Genomic DNA, 24,098 nt, shown 5'->3' with positions numbered 1-24,098 from the left:
CAGCCGAGATGCACTTTTTGCAAGCCGGTTTTGCCTCATCACACTTTATGTGGCGGGCTCTAGAACGAGTCAGCAATACTTTACAAGAGCCACGTACCAAAAAGTTGATGAAAGGCTTCACTGACCGACAGGTCTTACATCCGGTTTTCACTTTTGGGGCCCATCTTCTCTGTCGTGGGCTTCCTCTCCGCGATTGGAGAATAGGATTTGCTGCGCAACTTGCGCTTCCATTGTCCTTTTGCATGGTTTTCCCTGTTTCCGCTCTTCTCTTGATAGGTCTGGGAGAGGAGATCAAGGCTAGAAACAAAATATCTTGAGGTGGAATATCCCGATCGTGTTCAGTCCCAGCAGCGAAATTGACAAACAGCCGACAGCAGGGATCGTGGATCCTGCAAGGTTCCTTGAAGTCAAGACGGACCTTGCTGCCTAGTCGCATTGGGTAGGAGGAGTCTTGTGTAAAGGACATGGAACTTTTGGCGGTCAGATTATATTATGTCATAACTTATAAGCACAATCCCCCCCACGTTCCGCCTCACTTTTGAATCGCAGTCAATGCAGCTGGGATAAAATGGAGCTAGGGACGGACCTGTCCAATGGTCTATTTGGGGCCGTAGTTATTTTAAGAACAGTCTGGTACTCAACCTCTTCTTATCGACGTAAGACATAGTTATCCTGTCTAGTAATCTCCATACACAAGAACTGGCGGTGCAGAGCGTAAAGCTGCGAGTGACGTCGAGAATCAGATGCGAGAACCCAGGGCTACCCTATACCTGGTGCAACTAGCACGCTATCAAACTACCACAAGCAACGACATGTTGGAGTCAATCTGTGATATAGCTTGGCTGCCTTTGCTATTCTGGGGCTTTTGATTATTGCCTCGCCTATTGGTTATCCTTGCATTCTGCGGTGGTTTCTACATCGAACTCGATCAGGGCTATTAAGGTTAAGATCCCCCTTAGCACTGGGTATTCTAGGCATATAGCTAGAAAATCGGAGTACCACTCCAGGTAAGTGTTGAGGCTATTCCATCCCAGGCTTCTGCCTTTGGGGGCATGAAAACGAACTGGGCGACTACTTTGGCGACGAGTACATCTATTGGGAGCTGAACGTTAGGGTTAGGGTTATGTATGCACATGCACTCCACGATGATGCCTTGGCGGGGCAGCACCTCAACCACTTGGCCCGAGTGTCTTGATGAGCGCATATATGCTTATATAAGCCGATGCTAGCAGGAATCACGAGCAGTTGTTGAATTCAGGTCAACGCCGGCACCGGCATCTTCGTAAGGTCCGCCTGCCCGCAACCACGTTGAGTTCAAGTGCACCACCCACCATGACTTAGCGCAGCCATTCTGGTCTGCCTTACATGCACATCAATTGCTCCCGTTCGTCCGCCCGCCCGCCCGTTGGTCGTCTGTAATCATTTCTTCTTCCTCACGATTGTGTCTCTGTCTTTGTTTTCCGTCGTCGCGACAACACACCAGGTCCCCGTCGCCTCTTCCCCCAACGAAAACGACCCAACGATATTCCTCGCCCGTTTGCGCAGCGGCGTCGCGTGCCAGACTCTGCCGCTTCCAATTCGCCCGCCCGCCCGACTGCTTATTCAACCCTCCAATCGATCAATCGGCCCCCCGTAGAATCAAATGCAACTTAGAAGAGCCGCTAGAGTTATTCTTGTAGGCGCTCCCGGCGTCGGCAAGGGCACCCAGAGCGAACGACTGTTGGGGCGGTTCCCCCAACTCGCGTCCATCAGCACCGGCGACTTGCTCCGCAGCAATGTCAAGAACAGGACGCCTCTCGGTAAGCAACGCCCAGCACGCAAAACAAGCCCAGACACTCCCGTTAACGTCCGCACAGGCATCAAGGCCGAGAGCACCATGAAGGCCGGCGGCCTCGTCGCCGACGACCTCATGCTCCGCCTCATATCCAGCGAGCTCCGCAACCGCGGCTGGCTGCAGAGCCACGGACCTCCCGAGGTTATGACGCTCTCGTCCGAGGCCACCACCACCGCCGCAGAGATGCAAACCCGCGACAGCATGGCATTCGGCGCCTTTGCCGCCGGACGCCCCCCCTCGCCCGCGCAGGCCTCCGAGGACCCTGCGGCGTCCTTCATCCTCGACGGGTACCCCCGCAACGCCGCGCAGGCCGGCAGCCTCGAGGGCATCGTCCCCATCAACCTGGCCGTCTCGCTCAAGACCCCCTTCGAGGTCATCCTCGAGCGCATCGCCGGCCGCTGGGTCCACGAGCCCTCGGGCCGCGTCTACAACACGAGCTTCAACGCGCCCAGGGTCCCCGGCCGCGACGACGTCACCGGCGACCCCCTGACGCAGCGGCCCGACGACACCGAGCAGGTCTACCGCGCGCGCTTCCAAAAGTTCCAGGAGACCAGCGAGCCCCTGCTGGAGCACTACGCCAGCAAGGGGGTTCTCGTCGAGGTCGAGGGCATGAGCAGCGACGAGATCACACCCAAGCTCTACCAGGTCTTTGAACAGCGCTTCGTCATGTAAACGCGCCCACTAGATTCAACGCCACGTATCAAAGCGGAGACGTCTTGAAGCTTTTGTCCTTTCGAGTTCTTATTTACTAGCTACGTTTAATGTTTGGCGGAAAATGTGATTGCCGGGTTTCTACCCATGTTCTGAGCGGAGTAAGCGGGTTCAAAGTGCCCTGCTAGCCTACATGATGGGCAGTTTCATGTTGTGTTTTCTTCCTTTTCTTCTTCTTCTTTTTTTTTAATTTTGACCTTGGCGGACGGAAACAATTGCTATGGATTTGCAAGAGCTGCAGCCGTAGGGACGCAATGGTGGATGGGGAATTGCCGAGGAAAAGTAGCTCGGTTGGAGTATTGATCGGGCACCATGTACATACGGGTTGAAACCCAAATTCAGACCTCGGGCCTTTTGAGGAACTTTTGCCGTCTGGTGACGTGATGCTCGCTTTCACATGATTCTGGAAATGGCCCGGTTTTGCTCCACCCATGCATGGCGGGAAGATCCGGGGAATTGCGGTTTCCTACTTGGGGTATCTTGTCGGAAGACGATTTGGCGCGCAGTGCCTAAGTACTAGTATAAGTACATATAAACACATGGCGCTTGTGCATGATTTAGCGTGACAGAATGTCGAGCTTGGATGTGGAGGCCGTTGCAAACAGAATATATCCCAGCTACCTAAATACTCAACGAATCCCACAACTACCCAGGTACCTACAAAAGACCCCATTTCGCCTAAAGCTACATAATGTGTTCGTGCAGACTTTGAATCCTCGAAATAATGACCTGCAATTATCGGAAAAAGATATTATCGGCGGCCGCAACGCCGGTGAATTCTTTACTCTCGCCATTCGTCACCGCTGCGCATGCCGCTGGGCGTATTGCCCCCGTTGCTCCCCTTTGATGATCCGGCTGAGGGATGGGCCTCATCCTCGTCATCGTCCAGAGCCTTTGCTAGCTCATCCGGGTCATGCATTTTGGCATCCGGATCAACATGGCCCCCATCAAAGCCCTCTTCTTGGTCGTGGTGGCGGTCCGCATCGAATACGCCCTCATCCGCACTGACGGAGATGCCTCGGGCTCCCCAGCCAGGTCGAGCAGCGCGTCGGGCTCCGTTTCCTTCGCCGCCCAGTGCGGGAGTGCTCTCTTCATCATCAGCGGATTCCACGTGCTTGCCAAAGATGCGGCGGAGTAACCAGCCGCGGCGCATGTCGTCTGCGTCGACGATGCCGCCGCCGCGAAGCTTGACGCGCTGTCGGGTGTAGTATACCCATGCGAAGTCGATGTAGAGCGCTGTCTGGATGATGCCGAAGATGACGGCTACTGCCTCGGGCTTTCGGCCGGTTGTGTCGAACTCGCGGACGAACCAGTTGAGGATATACAGGGCCCTGTAGGACCCAAGGGCAAGCAGGTAGAAGGAGTTGATGACGGTTGGGACCGTGGTTTGCCGAAGCAGGAGAAGCTGGGGCAGAATACAGCCTGATTCGAGAATCTCGGAAAACACCCACATCCACTGCGTTGTAATGTTCAGCAATCTCTATATGTGATGGCGCAGGGGGATTTGCACGAACCGTTATAAAACCCCACTGGTCGTAGAAAATCATCATCATGAAGGGCGACAGGACTGCGGCAGCGGCGAGTACGCCTCCGCCTAGCTTCCACGAGAGCTCACGCTCCCTCGAGCGCGGGTACACCCACTGCATTATACCGATGGTGTAAAACGATGACGAAATGTAGACAATCTTGAATAGCAGATTCCATAGTATAGTTGTTCGAAAGATGTCGAGGTATCTGGTACAGAATACGAGGGCATACAGGACCTGCGTGATCAGGGAGACGCCTTCGGCGCTGCGGTTCGAATGTATTGCGAATATGAGAATACCCTTTGATGCGAGATGGGATAAATCTCCCAAGATTCGAAAAACCTGGCGTGCATCAATCGAACTGGTCAGTGCTTGCGAATGTGGAGGAGGGCATTGGGCAGGATGGTGGCGAGCTAGCTTACGTTCCAATTCACCATGGCTGCGGCTTCGAGCGAGGTGCTCGTCGAACTAGTCGGACTCAATCAGCAGGAAGAGGAGTGGAAACAGCGACGGGAGAGTTGCCCCGATAAAAGAAGAGCAGGCAAACTAGGGCGTAAGAACGTGTGAAGCAAGGCGACACGCAAGGTGTTGACGGTTTGCGGATGACTTGTCGTGTCGCAAAGCTATCGAAGTGATTCGCCTGTGGCTCCCGTGGGGATGAGGACACCTGAGCTCGGGTAGTGACAGTTGATTGGGCTGAGCTGGTTGAGTTGGTGGAGCTGCCTAGCCGAGAACGAAAGTACCCATAGTGAACGATTCCGGCGACAGTTGACATCTTGGCATCCTGACGTGGCTGGGAGCGCTTGAGCCGAACGGAGGCGGCCCCGGCCGTACTTGGCAAGATACAAACATATCCGTTCGCGGGCCTCCAGACCAGCTCACGGCGTCAGTGTTGTGTTGCTGGCCAGGGCGAGGCAATCCAAGCTTCGCAGGTTCAAGAAAGCGTGTAGCCATCCGTAGAATACTAACTACTACTGCCATGCCAGCGTGTCAGCCACCCCACCCCCAGAGGAGGCATTGTGTAACAAAGCTGGCACATCCTGCGACTCGATGACGCGGAGCATGATCGACAGCCGCCAGCCAGCTGATTGTCCGTGGAGAAGATGGGCAGCATCCAAACCCCTTGACATGACACATGTCCTCCCTTGTTTCTTTTAACGTGAATGGCATCAGTTTGCTAAAGGCGACATTCTCTTTCATTTTTGCTTTGCATAGAGGGATTGCTCTACCAAAGATTCTCTTGCAGTGTCTGATGAGCCTGGTGTCTGGTTCGTGCCACAAAGGCGCGCATAGAAGCTTGTGTCGCCACGAACACGACATTGGATGACGGCCATTTCTTCTTTATAGAAGTCTACTATAGACGGGCATCGGAGACAATAACTGACACCAAGAAACGTCAACCATGCACTTCGTGCGAGTGTTTGTATGGATGGTCGTAGGCTTCACCACGGCCGTGCCTGTTCGTGGCTTCGCCGATGGTCTCGCCGACCAGAAAGCCGTCTCGCATGATGATCAATCCTTCCGCGTTTCCAAACCCGACTGTAAGTGACCTATCCTTCAAGAGTTTCTACCGCCAGTCACATCTCCCGAGGGTGGCTAACCATACTCTAGCATCCGAAACGTAAGCACACCCAATGCAGGTCCATGTTGCATCTACTTCCCAACCTGTTTACTCACCAACACGCAGACATCATGACGCAAAATTCGCGTACGACTCACGATACATGAAGCAGTTGCTCAACAAAACCGCCCATCGCGACGCGGCTCGCACCCTCATCCAGTCATACCTCATCACATGTCGCGAACTCCAGGTGCAAACTTGGCTCATGAACGGGAGTCTCTTGGGATGGTGGTGGGGAAAGAAGGTAGTCAGGAAAGAATTCGGGAATTCTCTATTTCATCCCGCTGACATATTTCAGATGTTGCCATGGGACTACTCCAGCAATGTTCAAATTACCGAGGCTGATCTCCATTTCTTGGCGGCCTACCACAACGCTTCCGTTCACTTCCACAAACGGAAAGCCATGCCGAAAGGAAAGAGATTTCTGCTCGAAATAAGCCCGGATTTCACGAACAGGGCGCAAACAGGCGCTACGGATGTGATTGATGCTCGCTGGACTGATCTCGGCAGCGGGCTATATCTGAACATCACGGCCGTGCGATATAGTCCTGACCATCCGAGCGGCGAAGGGGTGCTTTACACAAAGGACGGTCAACAATTCCATGTAAGCGAAGACGCAGGCGTGCTGCCAGGAACGGCGGTCGAACGTCGACTAACGGCGGGTAGGACACCTTGTTGCACCCGTTAAGAGACACAACATTCGAAGGAGAGCCGGTCAAAATCCCATATCGGTATAAGACTATGCTAGCCGAGAGGTATGGCGAGGAGGCCTTGAAGAAAACGCACTATAATGGGTGAGTTGATCAAAACCTCTTGCAATCGTTTCCCCATCGTTGGGCTGATGACTGTAGACACAAGTTCGATACGCCTGAGATGCAATGGGTAATGCAAGGATGAATTACAAGGGAAAGTATCGAATGGCAGGCAGCACCTATGCCACAGTGTAGAGAAGTTATGAAATATTCGAGGGATAATGGACAAGATTCTAAAAGAGATCAATGTTGAATGAAAAACCTTGGTGTGAACAATTGGTGCATGTTTCTTCAGCATTGTGGGGTCTGGTGCGAGCCAAGATTGCAAACCCCTGCGGACAAGCTTAAGCCGCCATGCCCCGCGACGTCACTGACAATGGATCTAGCAGACGCGTCTGACTCAACCACATTCGCGTCTCTGACCGTCGAGCCCAATTATCGCCACAACCACCCACCCTTGCGTGCGCTCACGATGGGTGCCGAAAAACATCCACAGGCACGGTATACTATTCTTCACATGTAACAGCACATTCAATTGTCTCCCGGAATGGCAACAGGTAAGCCCGCCGCAGCGCATTGCGCAGCTTCATGACTACGTGGTAACCGAGCAAAACAGGAAGGGAACGTCGCGAGGGAAAGCTCAACGAGCGACTCCGTGGTGCTGGGTACGTGAATCATTCTGAACTCGCGCCTGCAACACGTTCCCGCTGATACCTCTACAGGCGAACAAACATCGACGACAACGATACCTTCAACCTCGACATCCCCGGCATCGCCACCGGACCAGCCGTCCAAAGCTCAAGCTCACCAGGCTCGCTACCCGCGCACCCCGCTGCCCAAACAAGTCTTCCTAGCAGGACAACCAGCAACGCACCGGACACCCGACAGGAGACAGAATCGCCGTATCAGCCTGCCGGAGACGCGGATCTTCCGGGCCCTCGCAGCTCAAGCGCACCGGTATCAGCACTGTCCGAACGCGATGACCCTGAACTGGATGAACCAGAGCCTGTTCAGCCGCCGTCAAGCGCCGTGTTTCGGGGAGGACCCCGAGTGGCCAGAACCATCACAGAAGAGATTACGGAAAGTCCAGCCGGGAAGCCTGGCAGCGGCCACAGGCAGCGCATCAATGAAGCAGTCAACATCGGCGGAGCACCGACGGGACGGACGCCGGAAATAAGCGATGAGGATGACGCACAAACACAGCCATCATCGCCACTCGCAAACAAGAAACGTACGAGCAATGTCTCACGGCCATCAATTCCAGCAGTACCCGAAGAATCAGAAGGGGAGAGGGAGGAGGAACCAAGCGATGAAGCTCGCATTCCTCCACCTCAACAACGACCAGGAATGGCAAGGAAGGAGGCGGTGGTCGTGGAGGAAGAGGAGGAGGAGGAGGAGGAGCCCGAAGAATCAGATCACTCCGATGAAGGGGCTGTAGAGATTGACGATCGAAGAGCGGCCCAGTCCATTGGTGTAAAGCGCCCTAGGCCCAACAAAACACGGTCTCCGGAACTAGGCTCAGAGCAATCCGAAGACAGCCAGCCCGAGGAACCGGTGCAAAAGAGGCACCGCAGAAGCCCGGCAGCCCAGAGGCAGCCTGCGAAGCGACCTAAGCCACAGCCAAAGCAGAAACGCCATAGTTCGGGAAGTGATCGCGACGACGACGCAGCGATTGAAATTACCGTCCAACGATTTGTCAACAACTTTGCCCAAGGCGCCGATGACGAGGATGAACTACAGCAGGAGATTCCATTTGCGAACCGTGGTGGAGAGACAGTCGTAGATGTCTTCTCACAGGTCTGCGAAGAAATGATTTCTTCAACTTTGGAAAATCTCCAGAAGATGTTGCAGTCTTCTGATGATTTGGGGAAGAAGAAGGAGTTGAGAGTCAAGATTCGTGCTATAGGGGCCTATCGGGAGGAGCTTAACTCTCGGCTGCTCCAACATGTGAGTGCTCCCCATGTTGAATTCGACGGGCTGTTACTGACGAGATTTAAGGCTATTCATTTAAATCACTGGCATTCGTTACGAAGACGTCTTCGTCACGTTCAGAAGGAGAAGTTGGCACTTCGAGATGAAATTATTCGGTTAAAGGGAGAAAGGGAACAAGTGGCGCTTCGGATGGATGCTGTCCGTATCAAACACGAAGCTGACAGTAAAGAATCGACAGTGAGTTGTTGCGTTGCGATTTTGCATTGATCATGGTCTAACACTTGGGAATTTTGTTGTTCTTAGTCTCGTTTAAATGCATCCTCTCTCATGCACGACATCGATTTGGCGGTCGAACAAGGTCGGGAAGCCCCAGAACTATCTCGCAAAGCAGAAAAGGAAGCCGATCTGGGCAATCTCGACCTGGTCCTGGCTCAAATATCAGACCAAGTTAGCTCAACGAGCTCAACTGGCGGTCTGCTTCAACAAGTACAAGATTTCAACGCGTTTCTGGAACGAGCAGCCACAGCACTTGAATCAGGTTGAAACCGGTGTTTTCAGTTGAAAGAATCTACTTTTCTGACGCTCCACCCAACATGCCCCCGCCGCCTTCCGCGCCACGGCTTATTGAATCTTGGCCTTGCTGAAGTCCATCTCCGGGTGCTGTTCCTGGAACTTCTTCAAGATGTCCATCTTCTTCTGCTCATCTGACGAAGGCAGCCCCTTCTCCTTCTGACGCTGGTCATACATCATCTTCTCAACCATGCCCCTCGTCTCACCGTCGAGGTCAGACAGTTTCGAAGAATCAGGCTGAATCTTCGTTACGTCAATGGTAGGAGCAGAAGTGATAACGTGCGCCCACCACTCCATCTTGTTGACCTTGTCGAGCTGGATTTCGACCGTCTTGGTACCGTCGGCGTTTGTGGATAGGGTCCATGTCGAGTCGTCGACGTGGATGGCATGGGGGAGATCTCCCTATGGCAGATCAGTATTCAAAAGTCTCTGAACTGGATATACTCCTATGGTCATGGAGCTTGGAGACCTAAACGATCATCTTAGGACCGTTGAATGTACCTTAATGACGGGCTCTTGGCCCTTGATACCCGCAGTCAGACTCTGCTTTTTAATGTCTATGATGAGATCTTTTGACTTCATGTTTCCGGGAACTGTGAAGGTAACGTTGAGTTCCGCAATAGTCTGTTGCCATTTGTAGGGCAAGGCAGCTTGCTCGTCAGCCTCTTTGGCGCGGGCGGCTGCCTCGTCAGCTGGAGGCGGATCTGATGTGTTTGGTTAGCTCGGCTTGGGTGACGTAAGGGTATATGTCTAGTTTTGAGTGTATGTGATATAAGAAGATCAGATAACCACCTTTGACGTCAGCCATTTTCTGCTCTCTCGAATAAACGTGGTTGGGGCAATGCACGTTGCGTAGAAGAAGATCGATGTGGAATGGTGGCGTGCCCTTTGGAAGACTGGTTGCGATGGCGGGGCAGTAGCTATCGAGCAAACCCCTACGATACGAAGAGCAAGGGGTGGCGGCCGCCGTCATTGGCTGACAAACCTAGCAGCTGGGACAGAGCTCCCTTCAGTTACGACTTCGCGCGCCCCGTCAATTCGAGATCCGCAACGCACCATTGAATCACCGGCATCATCGCGCACCTCGCGCTCGGAGGCTTCTATCTCAAGCTCTCAAGCCTCCCGACCACGCCAAAATGACGCGAAACGGTACCAGCACCGTCTCAGCGCGCCATGGCGCAGCAACTGGCCTCGGTGCCCCCAACGACGAGGACGAGACATGTCCCGTGTGCAAAACGACCCGGTACTTCAACCGGGACATGGAATTCCTCATCAACCCAGAGTGCTACCACCGAATGTGCAAAACGTGCGTCGAGCGAATCTTCAAAGACGGGCCCAACCAATGCCCCTACGCCACATGCCACAAGACCCTGCGACTACGTGGTTTCAAGTCCGCCTTCTTCGCCGACCTGACTGTGGAGCGGGAGGTCGATATTCGCCGCCGCGTAGCTCAGATATTCAACAAGGTCGAGGATGACTTTGAATCACTCGATTCATACAACAAGTACCTAGAATACGTGGAAGACCTGACCTTCAAGCTCGTCAATGGCCCGCCCGAGGCCAAGGGCGAAGCAGAAGGCGAGCTGGCCGCGTGGGAAGCACAGCACAAGGCCGAAATCGAGCGCAACAAGAAACTCGCGCGCGAGTCAGACGACTCGCGGAAAAGGCGACTCGCGGCCGAACAAGACGCCGCCCGGCAACGACGCCTGCAGGACCTGCAACAAGACGCCGAGGAGAAGGCCAGCGCCGCGCGGTTCCGTGAAGAAATGCTCGACTCGCTGCAGAGCGCAGAAGTGGGACACGCCACCGAGACAATGGATAAGATCATGCTCAAGAAGCGAGGGCAGCAGAAGAGGGATTCGGCGAGGGACGCTCTGTCCGGCCCCGCGGGGGGCCTGTCGATCCGCGGGCTGCGGGACAAGACTCGTGGTGTGGCAGACGACAACAAGCCGTATGATCCGTTTGGGGGCCTGGATCTGGCGCCGACCAGAGTTGATTTGGGACACGATAGATTACAAGAGTATCACAGCGAGTGGATAGACGTGATGCGCTCCAAGAGCGAGTATCTCGTCGGCGGGTACAGTGCCGACGAGTACATCTCGAGAGCTCTGTACGAGTCGTTTTCGGGGCTGGGCGTGTTCATCGCAGAGGACAAGGTGGACAGGGCGGTTGCTACGGCCGGCGCCAGCGAGGCTGCTGTTGCCGGCGGGAAGATGGACACCGATGATGTGTTTTAGAGGACTACGAACTATACGGGGAGGTTTTTTTTTTTCCTTTTCGGCAGGCGTGAAATGGCGTTTTGGTTGGGTTGGGCTGGCAAAAGGCGTTTTTGATAATGGCTCCACGCCATTCACGACTATAATCTGTTGCAAAAGATAGATTTGGCTATCATGGGGCATGCCCCCATGCAATACAATATATAATAGCGTACTCCGCGGGAGTGCCATATCTAACCACACGCTTTGTTCCTCTTGGCCCCGTGAGCAGGTACTAGTTCGATTAAGAACGTGGTGGGAGCAACATTATTTCTGACAACTGCCTAAGTGATACAACTTTGCCTATGTACTCGATAACACTACAGCCACTACGCTATGAAAATCCGTGCCTCCCTCCGTCCCTATCCAACAACGCCTTGCTGATGCGAATACCGGAATTCATAAGAATAGTCCACGGGGAAGACGAGCAAATTCGACAGTACTACCAAGGAAAAACGATTGGAACTTAGCGGTGTAAATGAACAACAAAAGTAGGATCATAGAATGCAATTTATTGCTGCCAGGGCGTTTGTTGCGCGGGACGAGGGAATACAGGGACAGTAGGGAGTTGATCCAGCCCACCGCCGATACTAGCCTGGTTATGCTGCCACCCCATGCCGGTATTGTGGTTGACGAACGCGCCGTGGCGGAAGGGGTTTGTGGTACCTGTTGGTTGGGGACCGAGAGGACCTGGATTAAGAGACTGGTCTGGAGGCGGGACTTGTTGCGGTTGTTGTTGCATTTTAGCAAAGGGGTTGGTTCCAGTAGGTTGGGCTTGGATAGGGATTGCAGACTGGAAAGGCGATGTGCTTTGTGTAGGAGATCGAGCGAAGGGGTTCGTAGACTGGCGTTGCACTTGGGGCGTTGGACCGGGTGAGGAAAATGGCGATGGGTTGCCTGGCATGCTGGCTAGTGGCATCATTGATTGCCTGAACGGGTTGGTCGTGCCTGTGGGTGTTGGCTGAAGGGGATTTGGCTGAAGGGGGTTTGGCTGACCGGCTTGCAAGGGTTGAGGTTGTTGCGGCTGCTGCTGTTGTTGCCCATACTGGAAGCCTTGGTTTGGGTTGAGGAATGTAGCCTCCAGATTCTGGGGAATTGACCCAAGAGTACCGGGCTGAAAGCTTGGCTGCGGTGTGAAGCCTCCGAATCCAGCGCCGGTGAAGTTGGGTTGCAGAGGCTGAGGCTGTTGCAGTTGCGGCTGCGGCTGCTGCTGCGGCATGAATCCACTCATATTCTGTTGCTGCTGGAACATGTTGTTGGGTACAAAACCGGTTTGCTGCGGCGCAAAGCCATTCTGAGGAAATGGCATACCCGTGGGCTGCGCCTGGAAGGGTGCTGCGGCAGGCATGATGCCAGTTGGCTGCGGGTTGACCTGCAAAGTTGTCTGCTTTTGCTCAATCGAGTCGAAAAAGTCGATAAGATCAGGATCCGGGCCCTTGTTGGCTTGTGGTTTGCCGTCGACTTTGGCATCCGGAACAGAGGGGAAGGGGTTATTCAGATTTGGCGAAGGTGGCTTGGTAGGCGACTTGGGGAAGTCAACCTTCGCCGCTTTAGAAGACCCCCCCGTTTTCTTTGCATCTTGCTCAGCCAGATACTGTCGTCGGTGAACCTCGAAATCAGGGTCCTTGAGATAATCCTCTAGTTGACGAGCCAAGGTGACTGGGGCGTGCTTGAGCTTGGGGACTTCGACTCTCGTATGGTGTTCATACATGCGAGCGGCACTGAGATACTGCACAACATGGTCGGTCACTCGCGTGAATGTGCGATAAATTTCCAAAGCTCTCTGGGCATCCGTCTTGGACATCTCAAAGAAGTGTCCTGCATTAAAATATGTGAGCAAGGGGGCTTGAGACAATTCGATTTGTTGTCGGCCCGACGAACCTAATACGTTTATGAGACCCTGATTGAGCACTTGAAACAAAGACAACAGGTCCAAGACCAACAATCGGAAGATTGCAATAGTGATTTCGTTTTCAGGTTCGGTTTCGAGGACCTAGGCGCATTTATTAGCAGCATTGGTGTAATTCGACGTGATATTTACTCACATCACACTTGACCAGAGCCGACAATTGGTTCTCGACAATCTCAGTCTCCCGGAGCAGACCCTTATCAACAGCTAATTTCTCTAGTCTCGAATCATTCTCGCGGACCCAGTCGATCTTGGTGTCGCGAAATGCCCGTGCCCGCTCTGTCAAATAGTTTGCATAATGCCGAATGTTCCGACCTTGAGTTTGGGCTGGAGCGCCAACTAGTCAGCCCGATTCACAATCGGTGTTATTCACGAATGACCAACCATCGGCAAAATGCCCCACGGTCAAAATGTTACGATGCTTGGCGAGGAACGATAGAGTCGCATTCTTCTCGCCCTCTCGGATCATAATGTGCGTGGTGAGCAAGCTCTTGAGCACCACTGTCCATGTCGAGTCGCGCAACCGGTATTGTAATGAACGAAAGACTTCACCTACGCCAGCATCGCCTGAGTGCGTGGCCACGAGGATGTGTTCGATATATTTCGTCTTGGGCGGCGCATTCTACAAGTCGCATCGGTCAGCATGTAATGGACTGGTGATCCTATCGTCTAGTAGCTCGGTGCTGAGGTGGTCATTGGGGGGAGGGGTGGTTGGAATTGGGACGCAATTCGCTCGTACTTTGATCTTGGTTGCGCCCTTGACGGACTTTTCGAAGGAGCCCGACATGGTGCAAGTTCTTGTCACCCTGATGTTTTCGGGTGAAGTTCCTCGCCACGGACCAGGGGTGAATAATAAAATAAAAACAAAAACGCTGATGGCCCAGGTGGATGACGAAAGGAAAAGGGCTGAATTATGGCTGGATGGCCGGGATGAGGTCGGGCTTGGTCTGGCTGCAATGGATCTCGGGTGGAGCGACTCGCAAAGCATGGGATGGACTGGGCTGGGGTCGATGAAGACGAGTGGGGCCAACCAGACTTGTCCACGCAAAATCTGAAGGCTGTACGGCGTGATGCCCAGAGGCCAGACAGATTTGCAGCAAGCCGCTCTGGAGCTGACGGAATACATGTACATACAAGCACATAATCAACAGCAATTGCATCAGGCCGGCCCCCTGAGACGGCGATTCATCTGAATACCAACTGCTCAAGTACTTAGGTGCCATACGGGCTCACTATCTTGACCAACCAAACAATGCTGCAACTTGATTCCAAAGTCATGCTTTATTACTGCTAATCGGCTATTCCAGTTCTTAGTACAGAGCACTGTTGCAGAACTACTGCGAGTGTGGCCCCCGCGGTCATGCACATCTTGGCGATGGTTCCAAGGCTGTGCTGATCAAGGCCACTTGGCCAGTCAGTAAACCAAGCCTTCGTCACATTGAGAGCATACGGACTACGCATGTTCAACTGATAACAAAAAAAAACTTCCGTCCAAAATCAATCGCCTAATCATGCGTCCAGCATCCCCAGTATTCAAAACAAAAAGAGTAGAAAACACTTCCATTCATAATAAATCAGAGCTTTTTTTCATCGCGTCCGAGATGTAACAAGGTCGGTGTGTCGAACGCCCATTTCAAAATACCAATTCTAGCCTCACCAGCAAACCACTTAAGCCCCGAAGGGAGAGTTTGAAGGGTCGGAAGAAAGGCATCTGCATCATATTACGCACGCGGTTCTCATCATCTGCAAGACATTGTCAGCAACGGTAGTCTGCTTGGTCAGATCTGGGGAAAAGTTGGTGTACATACACTTATTTGAATGGAAGGGTTCATAAGGAGAAAAAGAAGAGAAAAAAGTGCCCGGTCGATGGCACCGAAATTTAAAGCGGCTGTGGGTCGGTGGGGGCCTGGCGGATTTTCCCGGCAGAACGGATGACGCTGCTGGTTTGGCTAGAGCTTTGAGCTCACCAAGTTCACCATCATCTGATCACTCAAGTCAAACTGCACCTTGGCTGTGGCGGCACCGCAGCGTCAATTCTGACAGTAATGCTCCAGCTGGGTCGCTGCTGGGCTGTCTCACGCCGCGGTGCTTGCAATCGCTCCTTACTGGCACCAATTTCTCGCAATGGCGCTTTGAGGTTCTATGCGCATCAGTCTGCTGCGGCTGGCCCAAGGGCAGGACACCTCAACAAGGAAGAATTGCTCAAGACTTGGAACCAGTGTAGGCTTAGATTGGTTCTATGCATTTGTATATTTACTAAATGTTCTCATAGTTCGAGGTTCCAATTCGTTAACACAAACCGACCCCGACGTCATAACAGGATTTCTTGGAAAGCGACGCAATGTCGGAAAGCACCTGTCATTCGCGGACCTCACCACATCTTCAGGTGAAGTGATCCAAATATGCTCCCATGCCGATGGTGGGCTAGAATCCCACGAGAAATTTCGACAAGTTCCCGCCTTTGCGCCAGTCGTCGTCTGCGCGCGACCAGAGCCGCCAGCACAAGCAGCTGGAGAAGAGCAGAATAGTTCCTCGTCCAAGCGAACCCTATATCTTAGGGATATTCGATCATTAAACACGGTTCCAAAAGATCTTATTGTCACGTCTGATGTTCAATTCCCTCAAACAAAGCGACACTTGCAAATTCGATTCCACCCTGAGCTTCAAGCCAGACTACAATTCAGGTCTTGGCTAAAGGGTCAGTTGAATCAGAGCTTGTTGGAAAAGGGGTTCACAGATGTTGAGACGCCTACCCTTTTTAAATCTACGTCCGAAGGTGCCCGCGAGTTCTTGGTTCCAACGAGACAAAGGGGTACTGCATATGCACTCAGTCAGAGCCCTCAACAATACAAACAGATCCTCATGGCGAGCGGTATTGGTCAGTACATGCAATGGGCAAGGTGCTATCGAGATGAGGATTTGCGGACGGATAGACAGCCAGAATTCTCTCAGGTATGTCCCGCTCATCATCTCCATCACGGGAAGGTTATGCTTACAGAAGGTTAGCTCGATATGGAATGGGCATTTGCTGGTTCCGCCAAAGTGCAGGCCGATGTAAATGATATCCTGCTGGCTGCACTGTTACGACTCCGACCAGCTCGAAGTTACAGCGATATCCGTGGAGAGAGAATACCCATCCTATCTGATATACTCAATGAGCCCGCACCCGCCGACGAATCACCTGCTCACAAGTTCACCACCCTCACCTTCGCCGAGAGTATCGCCGCGTATGGCTCTGACAAGCCGGACTTGCGAATTCCCAACAAAGTACGCCTAAAGTAATGCCGTCCATCAGACTCGTCATGCTAATATATTGCAGATACATGCGTTAGAAGATATTGAGCCTTATCGCAATTTTGTCAGCATGATTACACATCTTTCGGATCCTCTCATTGAGGCATTCACCTTTCCACTGAAAGACTGTTCACCATCTGAAGCCCGAAAATTTATCATTAAATTTATGGACAACCTCCCACCCGCATTGGCCAACAACCCCGATGGCAAACCACAAATACTCATTCACGACTCTCGACAACCTTTATCTGGCTTCTCCTCTCTAGGCTTCGAGTATGAAAGCGTCCTGGACAAACTTTCCCAAGGCCAAGGAATCAATGATGGCGATTTGGTGGTCTTCCAGGCCCGAGAAAAGCCCCAGGGTCAATACTGCCTGGGATCCACCAAAATCGGCGACATACGAAACGCCCTCTGGAAAGGTCTGGTGGAGGAAGGCTACATGGAAAAACCAAAGCTTGGAGATCCCGAGTCACTGCAATTTGTATGGGTCACGGAATTCCCCATGTTCAAACCCGTTGAAGAAGGGGAACCCGGCCAGGGTGGCGCGGCTGGAATTTCCGCAGCCCATCACCCATTTACGGCACCACTGTCAGAGAATGACCTCGAAATCCTCTTCACTGATCCATTGCAAGCTCGGAGTGCCGCCTACGACCTCGTTCTAAACGGTATCGAGATTGGAGGTGGAAGCGAGCGTATTCACGTCGCAGATGTTCAGGAATTCATCATGCGAGACGTCCTGAAAATGACTGATCAGCGAATCAAAGACTTTTCACATCTGTTTGACGCGCTGAGGGCAGGATGTCCGCCTCACGCTGGCTTTGCCCTTGGGTTCGATAGACTTGTTGCGCTGCTCACAGATACGTCGACCGTTCGGGATGTGATTGCTTTCCCAAAGACCATGAAGGGTGAGGATCCGTTTGTGCGGTCACCAAGTAAGCTAAGTAATGAGCAGCTTGCTCCATATGGGCTGCAACTGATGTCGAAGTCTAAATGATCTCTACTCCTCTGGTTGCTAGTTGCGACGGACCGGCCAGGATCAGGCTTCGGTTCAATGGAGCATCTGTACAAACATGTATCATATTGTAATATATACTCATAGACTTGGCGCGAAGAATCCGTGTTCAGGATTGCATATTTAGTATACCACACAGCAAGCACTCCATCGCGATGCTTGATTGTTCCCCCTCCTGATTCCTCCTCCCCTCATAAACGCTTCGTACTTACACCGTGCGCAATATGGCATTTTTCAGTGTTCTCTAACCGTCAACTGTCGTGACAGTTAGGGATTGCTTACAAGTAAAGTCCACCTGTCGGCGGCCACTGACATGTTGCGAGGAAGCGTGGGGTCAATGTTTTCGTGGAACAGAGTCGTGATCTCACGAGATATTATCACCATTACCGTGTGAAATCTCCATTTTATTAAAAATATGCATTCAATTATCTTCCAGAATTTAAGATATTCAAGCTAACTGTCCGACTAACCATAAACATGGGACAGCGCAAGTGGGTCTAAGCGCCAAGGGACGAGCGACCCACGCACCGCCACCAGATGGAGCTCACCGCCAAAAATCTTGGAGAATTCTGCCGGACTCTGAACTTCACAGAATTACCACCAGCCTCATGCTGCCCGCAAGCAAATACACCCCTCACCACTCGACCCAGACTTGATATTTCATTTCTCCCGGCAAACCCTCCACCACAAGGGAGTCTCTCTGCAGTAACCATGTCATCTATGCGCAACGCCGTGGCGCGGCGCCCGCACCGTGAGCGTGCACAACCGCTGGAGCGTGGCCGACTGGGCTTGCTCGAAAAGCACAAGGTAAGAAGACGATGCGTAAACGCCCCACGAGACGAACAATTTGCGTTTCTAACTCGAGACAGGACTACTCTCTCCGAGCCAAGGATTTCAACAAGAAAAAGGCCCAGCTGAAATCGCTGCGACAAAAGGCCGCTGATCGAAACGAAGATGAATTCTACTTTGGCATGATGTCCCGCAAGGGCGCCGGATCCAAACTCAAGGACGGCAAGAGCTGGACAGGCAAGCTGGAGGGCGACCGCGGCAACAGGGCAATGGACGTCGATACTGTGCGGCTGCTCAAGACCCAGGACATAGGGTATATCCGGACGATGCGGCAGGTGGTTGTCAAGGAAATTGCAAGGTTGGAACAACAAGTCGTCTTGACAAGAGGACTCGACCGTCTTGACGACGAAGAGGACGAGGAAGACAAAGATGACGATCTGGACTCTGACGACGACGAGACGCCCTTGCCTGCGAAACCCAAGGCACCGAGAAAAATTGTCTTCATGGATGACGAGGAGGAGCGAGAGGCTACTATGCTGGATAAGTTGGAGGCGGAGCAAAATGACGACAGCGACGAGGAAGAAGAAGAAGAAGGTAGAAATGCTGCCGCCGCAGATGGGGAAGGGGACGACGAGGAAGCCGATCCGGCCAAGTCGCTGCGGAGACTGAAGAGACAACTCGAAAATGCTAAGAAGCAGCTCAAGGCCTTCAATGATGCCGAGGCACATCTTGACGTGCAGCGCGCCAAGATGGCCAAGACGGCGACATCCGGAGGGAACACAAGAAGAGGCAGAAAAATCATGGTTCGCGCGAGGAAGCGTTAAAAGAGTTGAAATGTGTCGGCTTGTGGTAATGATGGCATCTACCGGCGTTTGGGGGGGTTCTTTACAATCACGAAATATACTTGGTTCCTTGTTCATCTGCGTAGGTGCGCTCATAAATCAATCGCCGTCCAAGACGTGACAGTCACATCGTCAGAAGAAGCGCACGCTCGCCCTGGTAAATATCCGACATGTCTCATTATTATAATCATCACATGGCCACGTTAATACTTGGACCCCACACACGAATACAAACACTTGAAGACGCCCCCGACGGCCTTGAACAGCGCCGTCAGGACCCATATAGCCAACTTGAACACGCCCTTTGCCAGCTTCACCACGACCCGTATCAGAAACGGCGGCTTGTCCCCCGCGGACCGGCGCCCGTGCGGCCCCTTGCCCAGGCTGTCATTTTGGCTTTCCACATCCATTTCAAACGCCTCCATCTGGCGCTTCTTCTTCCCGCCGTCCCGGCGTATACTCAGCTTGCTCCATCTCGCCGAGCTGCGCCTGGCGCCGAGAGCAGCCGCCGGCGGCGCCCGCGGCGGTGGCTCAAAGGTCTCCATCGGCGTCGGCGAGCTCCTGTCCTCGCCGGCCGCGACCAGCAGCAGCGCCGTGACGACAACGTCCAGGATGTAAAAGGAGCCGATCTGGGCGGCGACGCCCGTGTCCAGCTCGATCCAGCCGCCGCCCGTGCCGTCCCTCGTCAGCTTGGCGAGGTGCCGGGGCGACTCGTCGTGCTCGAGGGTGTACTCGACGCGCGAGTAGGCCGGGCTCCGGTCGACGGCGACGCGGAACGGCCTGGCCAGCGCGTTGTGCACGAGGAAGTGCGTCGCCGTGTCCTCGTCCCAGACCAGCCGGGCGCACTCGTTTTCTGCGGCGGCAACGGACGCGGCGTCGTCGGCCTTGTCGACGGCCATGCGCGCGGCCGCCGCCGGCATGAGGAGCGCCACGAGCCCGTCGTTGGGCGGGTGTTTGCGGGACTCTTCTTCCAGCGTCGAGCTGAGTGCTTCGTGGCGGTGCTTTGCGTCGGACGGGCTGCCGCTGCTGCTCGCCGGGGCGCCGGGGGACGTGCCGGCCTCTGGGTTCGGCGCCTTGCACGGCTTTGCCGGGTCGTGCCGCGTGAGGCTGATGTAGGCTGCGGCGGAGGTGGGATCTAGCCGGAGGCTCCAGAACGGCTGGGAGGACCGGGATGACAGCGTGTACACGGGCGCGTCTTTTTGCCGCGACAGCTTCAGGCAGAAGACGCTCGATTCGGACACGGACGCCTTCCACCCGTTGGCTACCTTCCACAGGCTCTTGAGGTCCTCGGTCGTGCAGGGCGTGGGGGTCTCCGGCGGCGGCTGCGTCTGTATCCTCAGTGGCCATCGGCCCCTTGCCGCAGGTCGTCGGGGGCTCGACGGCGGGCTGCGGCCCGGAGCGCTCTGTGTCCCCGGGGATTCCGGCTCCTCGTAGACGGATTGCCTGCTGATGATGGCGCGGGGGATGTGAGCGGGACCCATTTGCGTCGGCGCGTACTCCTGCTCGTTGAGCGACACATCCGGGTTGTAGGTCGGGAAGATGGACCTCAGCGGCTGCGAGGCAGACGCCGGCGAAGGGTGGTCACGGAGAGGGTTTTTAGCAATCGAGTTCCTGGACCGTCCGCTGTTGCTGCGAACGAGCGTGTTGGCTTCCGAGAAGGCGGTTTCCGCCCGGCCGGGCACGTCGTGTATATTCCGGGGCTGTTGGACGGCAGCGGTGCCGGCGGTCGTCTCGAGGCCGTGGTGCCGCGCAGGGGCTTCAGAGTTCTGCGGTGTCTCGCTACTTAACGGCCAGTTGGAGGGCGTTTCTGCCCGCGCAGGCTCGAACTGCACAGGTGGTGTATATGATGGCTGCCCACGCGCCTGGGTGTGATCTGGTGTAGCCACCGTCTGGAGCTGGGGTGTTTGCGGCCTCCTCTCCTGGGATTCGGACCGCCGCCCACGGTAAGACTGGAGACTTCGAGATGCCGGCTGTGGTTTGGAGGCGTTGGGGCTGGGAAACAGGGAGAAGCTGCCTGGCTGGGATTGCTGCGGCGAAGGCATGACTGCTATATATATCGCTGGTATCTCGCCCCCAGTGCGGAATTCCTGGATAGCAAGAAACCGGCAGGGACCCGGGGTATCAGAAGTATAACAAATAGAGAAAGGAAAAACTATAAGCCAGCTTCGGCTTACTGCATCGTGTCCCGCCTGATATTATTGCCAATACCAGCTCGAACCAAGACGGGCCAATCGTCAGGCCTCTGATGAATGAAGACGAGGCAGCACAGGAAATGGCAAAACAAAAGAACAGAGAAGCAGAAAAAATGGAGGCAGTGATAAACATATAATGTCGCACGGCATGCCATCTCTATTCCCTATCCCTGTCCAGGGCCCCATGGCTATTTGCGGCAATGGCACCTTGGAAAGGGCTGCAGTATCTGCATTCTGCTAGTCTGGCGCCATATTTGCTCTTTGGCGCCCCGTTGGAGTGGTATCTCCTGCAGGATGCTGGGCGGACGCCAGGAACGCGGAGGGGGTCTACGCGCTTCGTGGAAGAATCGTCGTGTCACTGGTTGGGAGGAGTTGGTGGTAAAGATGCCGTGCCATGCGGGAGACTATATTTGGCCATGCAGCCAACGGTGTGGGATATCACACTGCATCAAAGCGGGGCCAAGAGGTGCGTCTAAGCGCCGAGCTGCGCGGGCGGCCAACCTGGGTGCGCCATGGACTGTGATTGGCCGGGTGGCATCTCATCTTGAGTCTGGTGGCACTTGTGGGAGGATGGAACGTGGGAAGATGAGATGGAGGAGATGGAGGACCTGTGGTGCGGTGATTGGGAGTCGGTACCGTCAACTGGTGTGAGAAATACCAGGTGACACTACCCGAGATAATCTGGTAGCTGAATGGGTCGTGCATGCCAACATTGAACATGGAGCCACTCAAGACTCAAGAGTGGCCGAGGGGTCGAATTAAATATTGACCCTAGCCGGTAGTTGCCAACGGGTCGACGGCCATGTACCTATGTACTTAAGCATATAACGTCTCGTACTTACATTATTACATAAGTTCGGTATGACCAGTGGCCATTGCCACGCCCCATGTTTTTGGTGTCAATGTTAAGACCCTCTACTTACTGCGACACAGACCGCATACCGCAGCCGCCGCACCGCTAGTATCAACCGCCCTCTAGCTACGTAAGTGTGGAAAAGACAAAAAACGTATGGTACCTATGTACGTGTATGTACGGACACTTGACTACCAAGGTGCCTACCAGTTGGCATATGTGTAAGTGGCAGCGGAGTGTTCAGGGCCAGCTGCCCAGCCTACCTATACGTATAAGACGAAACATTGAACTCTTTGATTTGGCTCAACTGGTGCGATGTTGATTGAATCAAACGTTATTGACTGCCAGAAAGCTTGGGATTGAGGGGAGTATCGAAACTTCCCCTTCATATAGCACGACCCAAGGTTGACGCAAAGGCTAAAGCCAACCGTACGGGAAGTACGGCGCGAGTCCTATCCTAACCGGACATTCAAACACTGTGTGGCTCAATGGGAGAAGGCTGCCTTAGATGCTGGTGTAACGTAATGTATTGTTATGTTTTGAACTCAAGCTACCATGGTTACTCGGTAAAGGCCTCTGTAATTGCCTTCCAGAGGCCGAAAGAGCCAGACAGACAACAAGGTAAGGCATTCTTTAGTCGGATCACTCGTCCAGCTTGGATATGGATCGTTTAAAAGGGAAGTTTCCGAGCACCGACACTTCGTAGTACACTAACTGGCGCAAGTGGGTGAAGTCTGGTTTGTCTTCCATTTGCAGTCTGCCATCTCCGAGTACGTGTGATTGGACAGATGCCCTTGACAGTACGAGGGTAGATGTAGCATCCGGTACAAATTGCTTCATCCCAAGTGCATACCTACATGTGGGCACATGTACCACTCCCTCGTTTATTCCCGCAGCTACAACGTGTCAGCTCATTTTAAGGTCAACTCGAACAAACTGCAGCACTCGCGGTGCCCCGCTGACAGAATCAGCCAAACCTACCGTCGACCTTTTGGTCCATTATTTGCATCCGCAGTGCACTGGAACATCCTCCACGCTTTCTCGCTTCTCACGGTACTTCTCCTATCGACGGCTCTACGTGGTGTGTGTGCTCTAGATGTCTGGACAGTTCCCGACCTATCACCTCGCCCCCAATTTCTCCATTGGGCCGCCTCCGAGGGGGTTGTTGGATCTCGGCTCCATCATCGACGACCTCAAGAACCCAGACGTCATCAACAGAACTTGCCAAGTCAACGTTGATGAGAATGACAAGTATCGGGACGAGAAAAGGGGCTTCGTCTCCAGCCGTTCGAGAATGAGGCAGGGCGATTACGGCGTCTGGGCCAAGGCTGTCGGGATTCAAGGGCTAGGCGGCGAAGTGTCCAGAACCACTGGGGACTCGCGCGAGGAAACCTACCGATTTAAGAGTATCGAAACCATTTATTTTGTCGCGGACAGAGCGTACATTACAAAAGCAATGAACATGGAAGAAGTCGAGGAATTTGTCAAGGGAAGCGGCTACAGTCCCGTCTACATCGTCACCGGACTCAAGATTGCTCGCGGCCCGGCCGTCAGTGTGTCCAAGAATAGAAAGCGAGGATTCAAAGCCGAGGCTGTGGTCAATCAGCCAGCCGGCGTGCCAGGTGATATCGGCGCCAAGAGCAACTCTCTCGCGGAAGATGTCGCGGTGATGGAGTTTGAGGAATCTGATGACTTTGTTATTGGTATCCGCGTGAAGAAGGTTAGATATAGGATGAAGGGCACGGTTCACAAACAGCCTGGCGACATTGTGATCGAGAAGTATGATAAAGGAGCCCAACTTTTGGGAGCAGGCGACAAGGACGAAGAAGTCCCTGTCGAAGAGGTGCCTCTCGACAGCGAGATGGTGGGTATGATTGAGCTGCTGGATGGAGTTCTGACGGAGACGGATGTCGACGGCAGAGAGATGGCCACTGGCTGGATCGTGCCAGCCGCCGGCCCTTGGTGAGACTATGAGATGAAAAGTGAAGTTTTCAAGGCACAGCTAT

General features: G+C 53.8%; 11 protein-coding genes across 11 annotated transcripts; 7 read left to right on the top strand and 4 right to left on the bottom strand.

Moving 5' to 3' along the window:
• Positions 1 to 1,642: 1,642 nt before the first annotated feature.
• MAA_08079 (Adenylate kinase) lies at positions 1,643 to 2,506 on the top strand (the record flags this gene model as incomplete). Its single annotated transcript, XM_007826077.1, has 1 exon — positions 1,643 to 2,506. One exon carries the CDS (start codon positions 1,643 to 1,645, stop codon positions 2,504 to 2,506), a length of 864 nt encoding a protein of 287 aa, XP_007824268.1.
• An 820-nt stretch (positions 2,507 to 3,326) lies between these two features.
• MAA_08080 (ER lumen protein retaining receptor) lies at positions 3,327 to 4,508 on the bottom strand (the record flags this gene model as incomplete). Its single annotated transcript, XM_007826078.2, has 3 exons — positions 3,327 to 4,001; positions 4,060 to 4,413; positions 4,494 to 4,508. 3 exons carry the CDS (start codon positions 4,506 to 4,508, stop codon positions 3,327 to 3,329), a joined length of 1,044 nt encoding a protein of 347 aa, XP_007824269.2.
• Positions 4,509 to 5,473: 965 nt separating this feature from the next.
• On the top strand, positions 5,474 to 6,589 carry MAA_11326 (uncharacterized protein; the record flags this gene model as incomplete). The annotated part of the gene is made up of 5 exons (XM_011413314.1): positions 5,474 to 5,612; positions 5,683 to 5,692; positions 5,759 to 6,296; positions 6,359 to 6,486; positions 6,544 to 6,589. 5 exons carry the CDS (start codon positions 5,474 to 5,476, stop codon positions 6,587 to 6,589), a joined length of 861 nt encoding a protein of 286 aa, XP_011411616.1.
• Positions 6,590 to 6,991: 402 nt separating this feature from the next.
• Positions 6,992 to 8,919, top strand: MAA_08081 (uncharacterized protein; the record flags this gene model as incomplete). Its single annotated transcript, XM_007826079.2, has 5 exons — positions 6,992 to 7,001; positions 7,061 to 7,109; positions 7,167 to 8,391; positions 8,443 to 8,613; positions 8,680 to 8,919. 5 exons carry the CDS (start codon positions 6,992 to 6,994, stop codon positions 8,917 to 8,919), a joined length of 1,695 nt encoding a protein of 564 aa, XP_007824270.2.
• Positions 8,920 to 8,997: 78 nt separating this feature from the next.
• On the bottom strand, positions 8,998 to 9,754 carry MAA_08082 (CS-like domain protein; the record flags this gene model as incomplete). The annotated part of the gene is made up of 3 exons (XM_007826080.1): positions 8,998 to 9,348; positions 9,448 to 9,650; positions 9,739 to 9,754. The coding sequence occupies 3 exons, from the start codon at positions 9,752 to 9,754 to the stop codon at positions 8,998 to 9,000; spliced, it is 570 nt and encodes a 189-aa protein (XP_007824271.1).
• Positions 9,755 to 10,082: 328 nt separating this feature from the next.
• On the top strand, positions 10,083 to 11,183 carry MAA_08083 (uncharacterized protein; the record flags this gene model as incomplete). Its single annotated transcript, XM_007826081.1, has 1 exon — positions 10,083 to 11,183. One exon carries the CDS (start codon positions 10,083 to 10,085, stop codon positions 11,181 to 11,183), a length of 1,101 nt encoding a protein of 366 aa, XP_007824272.1.
• A 529-nt stretch (positions 11,184 to 11,712) lies between these two features.
• Positions 11,713 to 13,897, bottom strand: MAA_08084 (ANTH domain-containing protein; the record flags this gene model as incomplete). The annotated part of the gene is made up of 5 exons (XM_007826082.2): positions 11,713 to 13,019; positions 13,083 to 13,194; positions 13,247 to 13,389; positions 13,495 to 13,732; positions 13,850 to 13,897. 5 exons carry the CDS (start codon positions 13,895 to 13,897, stop codon positions 11,713 to 11,715), a joined length of 1,848 nt encoding a protein of 615 aa, XP_007824273.2.
• A 1,258-nt stretch (positions 13,898 to 15,155) lies between these two features.
• Positions 15,156 to 17,398, top strand: MAA_08085 (aspartyl-tRNA synthetase; the record flags this gene model as incomplete). The annotated part of the gene is made up of 4 exons (XM_007826083.1): positions 15,156 to 15,330; positions 15,383 to 16,062; positions 16,117 to 16,377; positions 16,430 to 17,398. 4 exons carry the CDS (start codon positions 15,156 to 15,158, stop codon positions 17,396 to 17,398), a joined length of 2,085 nt encoding a protein of 694 aa, XP_007824274.1.
• Positions 17,399 to 18,127: 729 nt separating this feature from the next.
• On the top strand, positions 18,128 to 19,029 carry MAA_08086 (U3 snoRNP-associated protein Utp11; the record flags this gene model as incomplete). Its single annotated transcript, XM_007826084.1, has 2 exons — positions 18,128 to 18,223; positions 18,286 to 19,029. The coding sequence occupies 2 exons, from the start codon at positions 18,128 to 18,130 to the stop codon at positions 19,027 to 19,029; spliced, it is 840 nt and encodes a 279-aa protein (XP_007824275.1).
• Positions 19,030 to 19,250: 221 nt separating this feature from the next.
• On the bottom strand, positions 19,251 to 21,089 carry MAA_08087 (acetylserotonin methytransferase-like protein; the record flags this gene model as incomplete). The annotated part of the gene is made up of 1 exon (XM_007826085.1): positions 19,251 to 21,089. The coding sequence occupies one exon, from the start codon at positions 21,087 to 21,089 to the stop codon at positions 19,251 to 19,253; it is 1,839 nt and encodes a 612-aa protein (XP_007824276.1).
• A 2,099-nt stretch (positions 21,090 to 23,188) lies between these two features.
• On the top strand, positions 23,189 to 24,058 carry MAA_08088 (major facilitator superfamily MFS-1; the record flags this gene model as incomplete). The annotated part of the gene is made up of 1 exon (XM_007826086.1): positions 23,189 to 24,058. One exon carries the CDS (start codon positions 23,189 to 23,191, stop codon positions 24,056 to 24,058), a length of 870 nt encoding a protein of 289 aa, XP_007824277.1.
• Positions 24,059 to 24,098: the final 40 nt, after the last annotated feature.

Source organism: Metarhizium robertsii (assembly GCF_000187425.2).
Source record: "Metarhizium robertsii ARSEF 23 chromosome Unknown MAA_Scf_6, whole genome shotgun sequence".
Lineage (NCBI taxonomy): Eukaryota > Fungi > Ascomycota > Sordariomycetes > Hypocreales > Clavicipitaceae > Metarhizium > Metarhizium robertsii.
The sequence above is the reverse complement of the archived record's forward strand: the minus strand, read 5'-3'. Positions and strand labels throughout refer to the sequence as shown.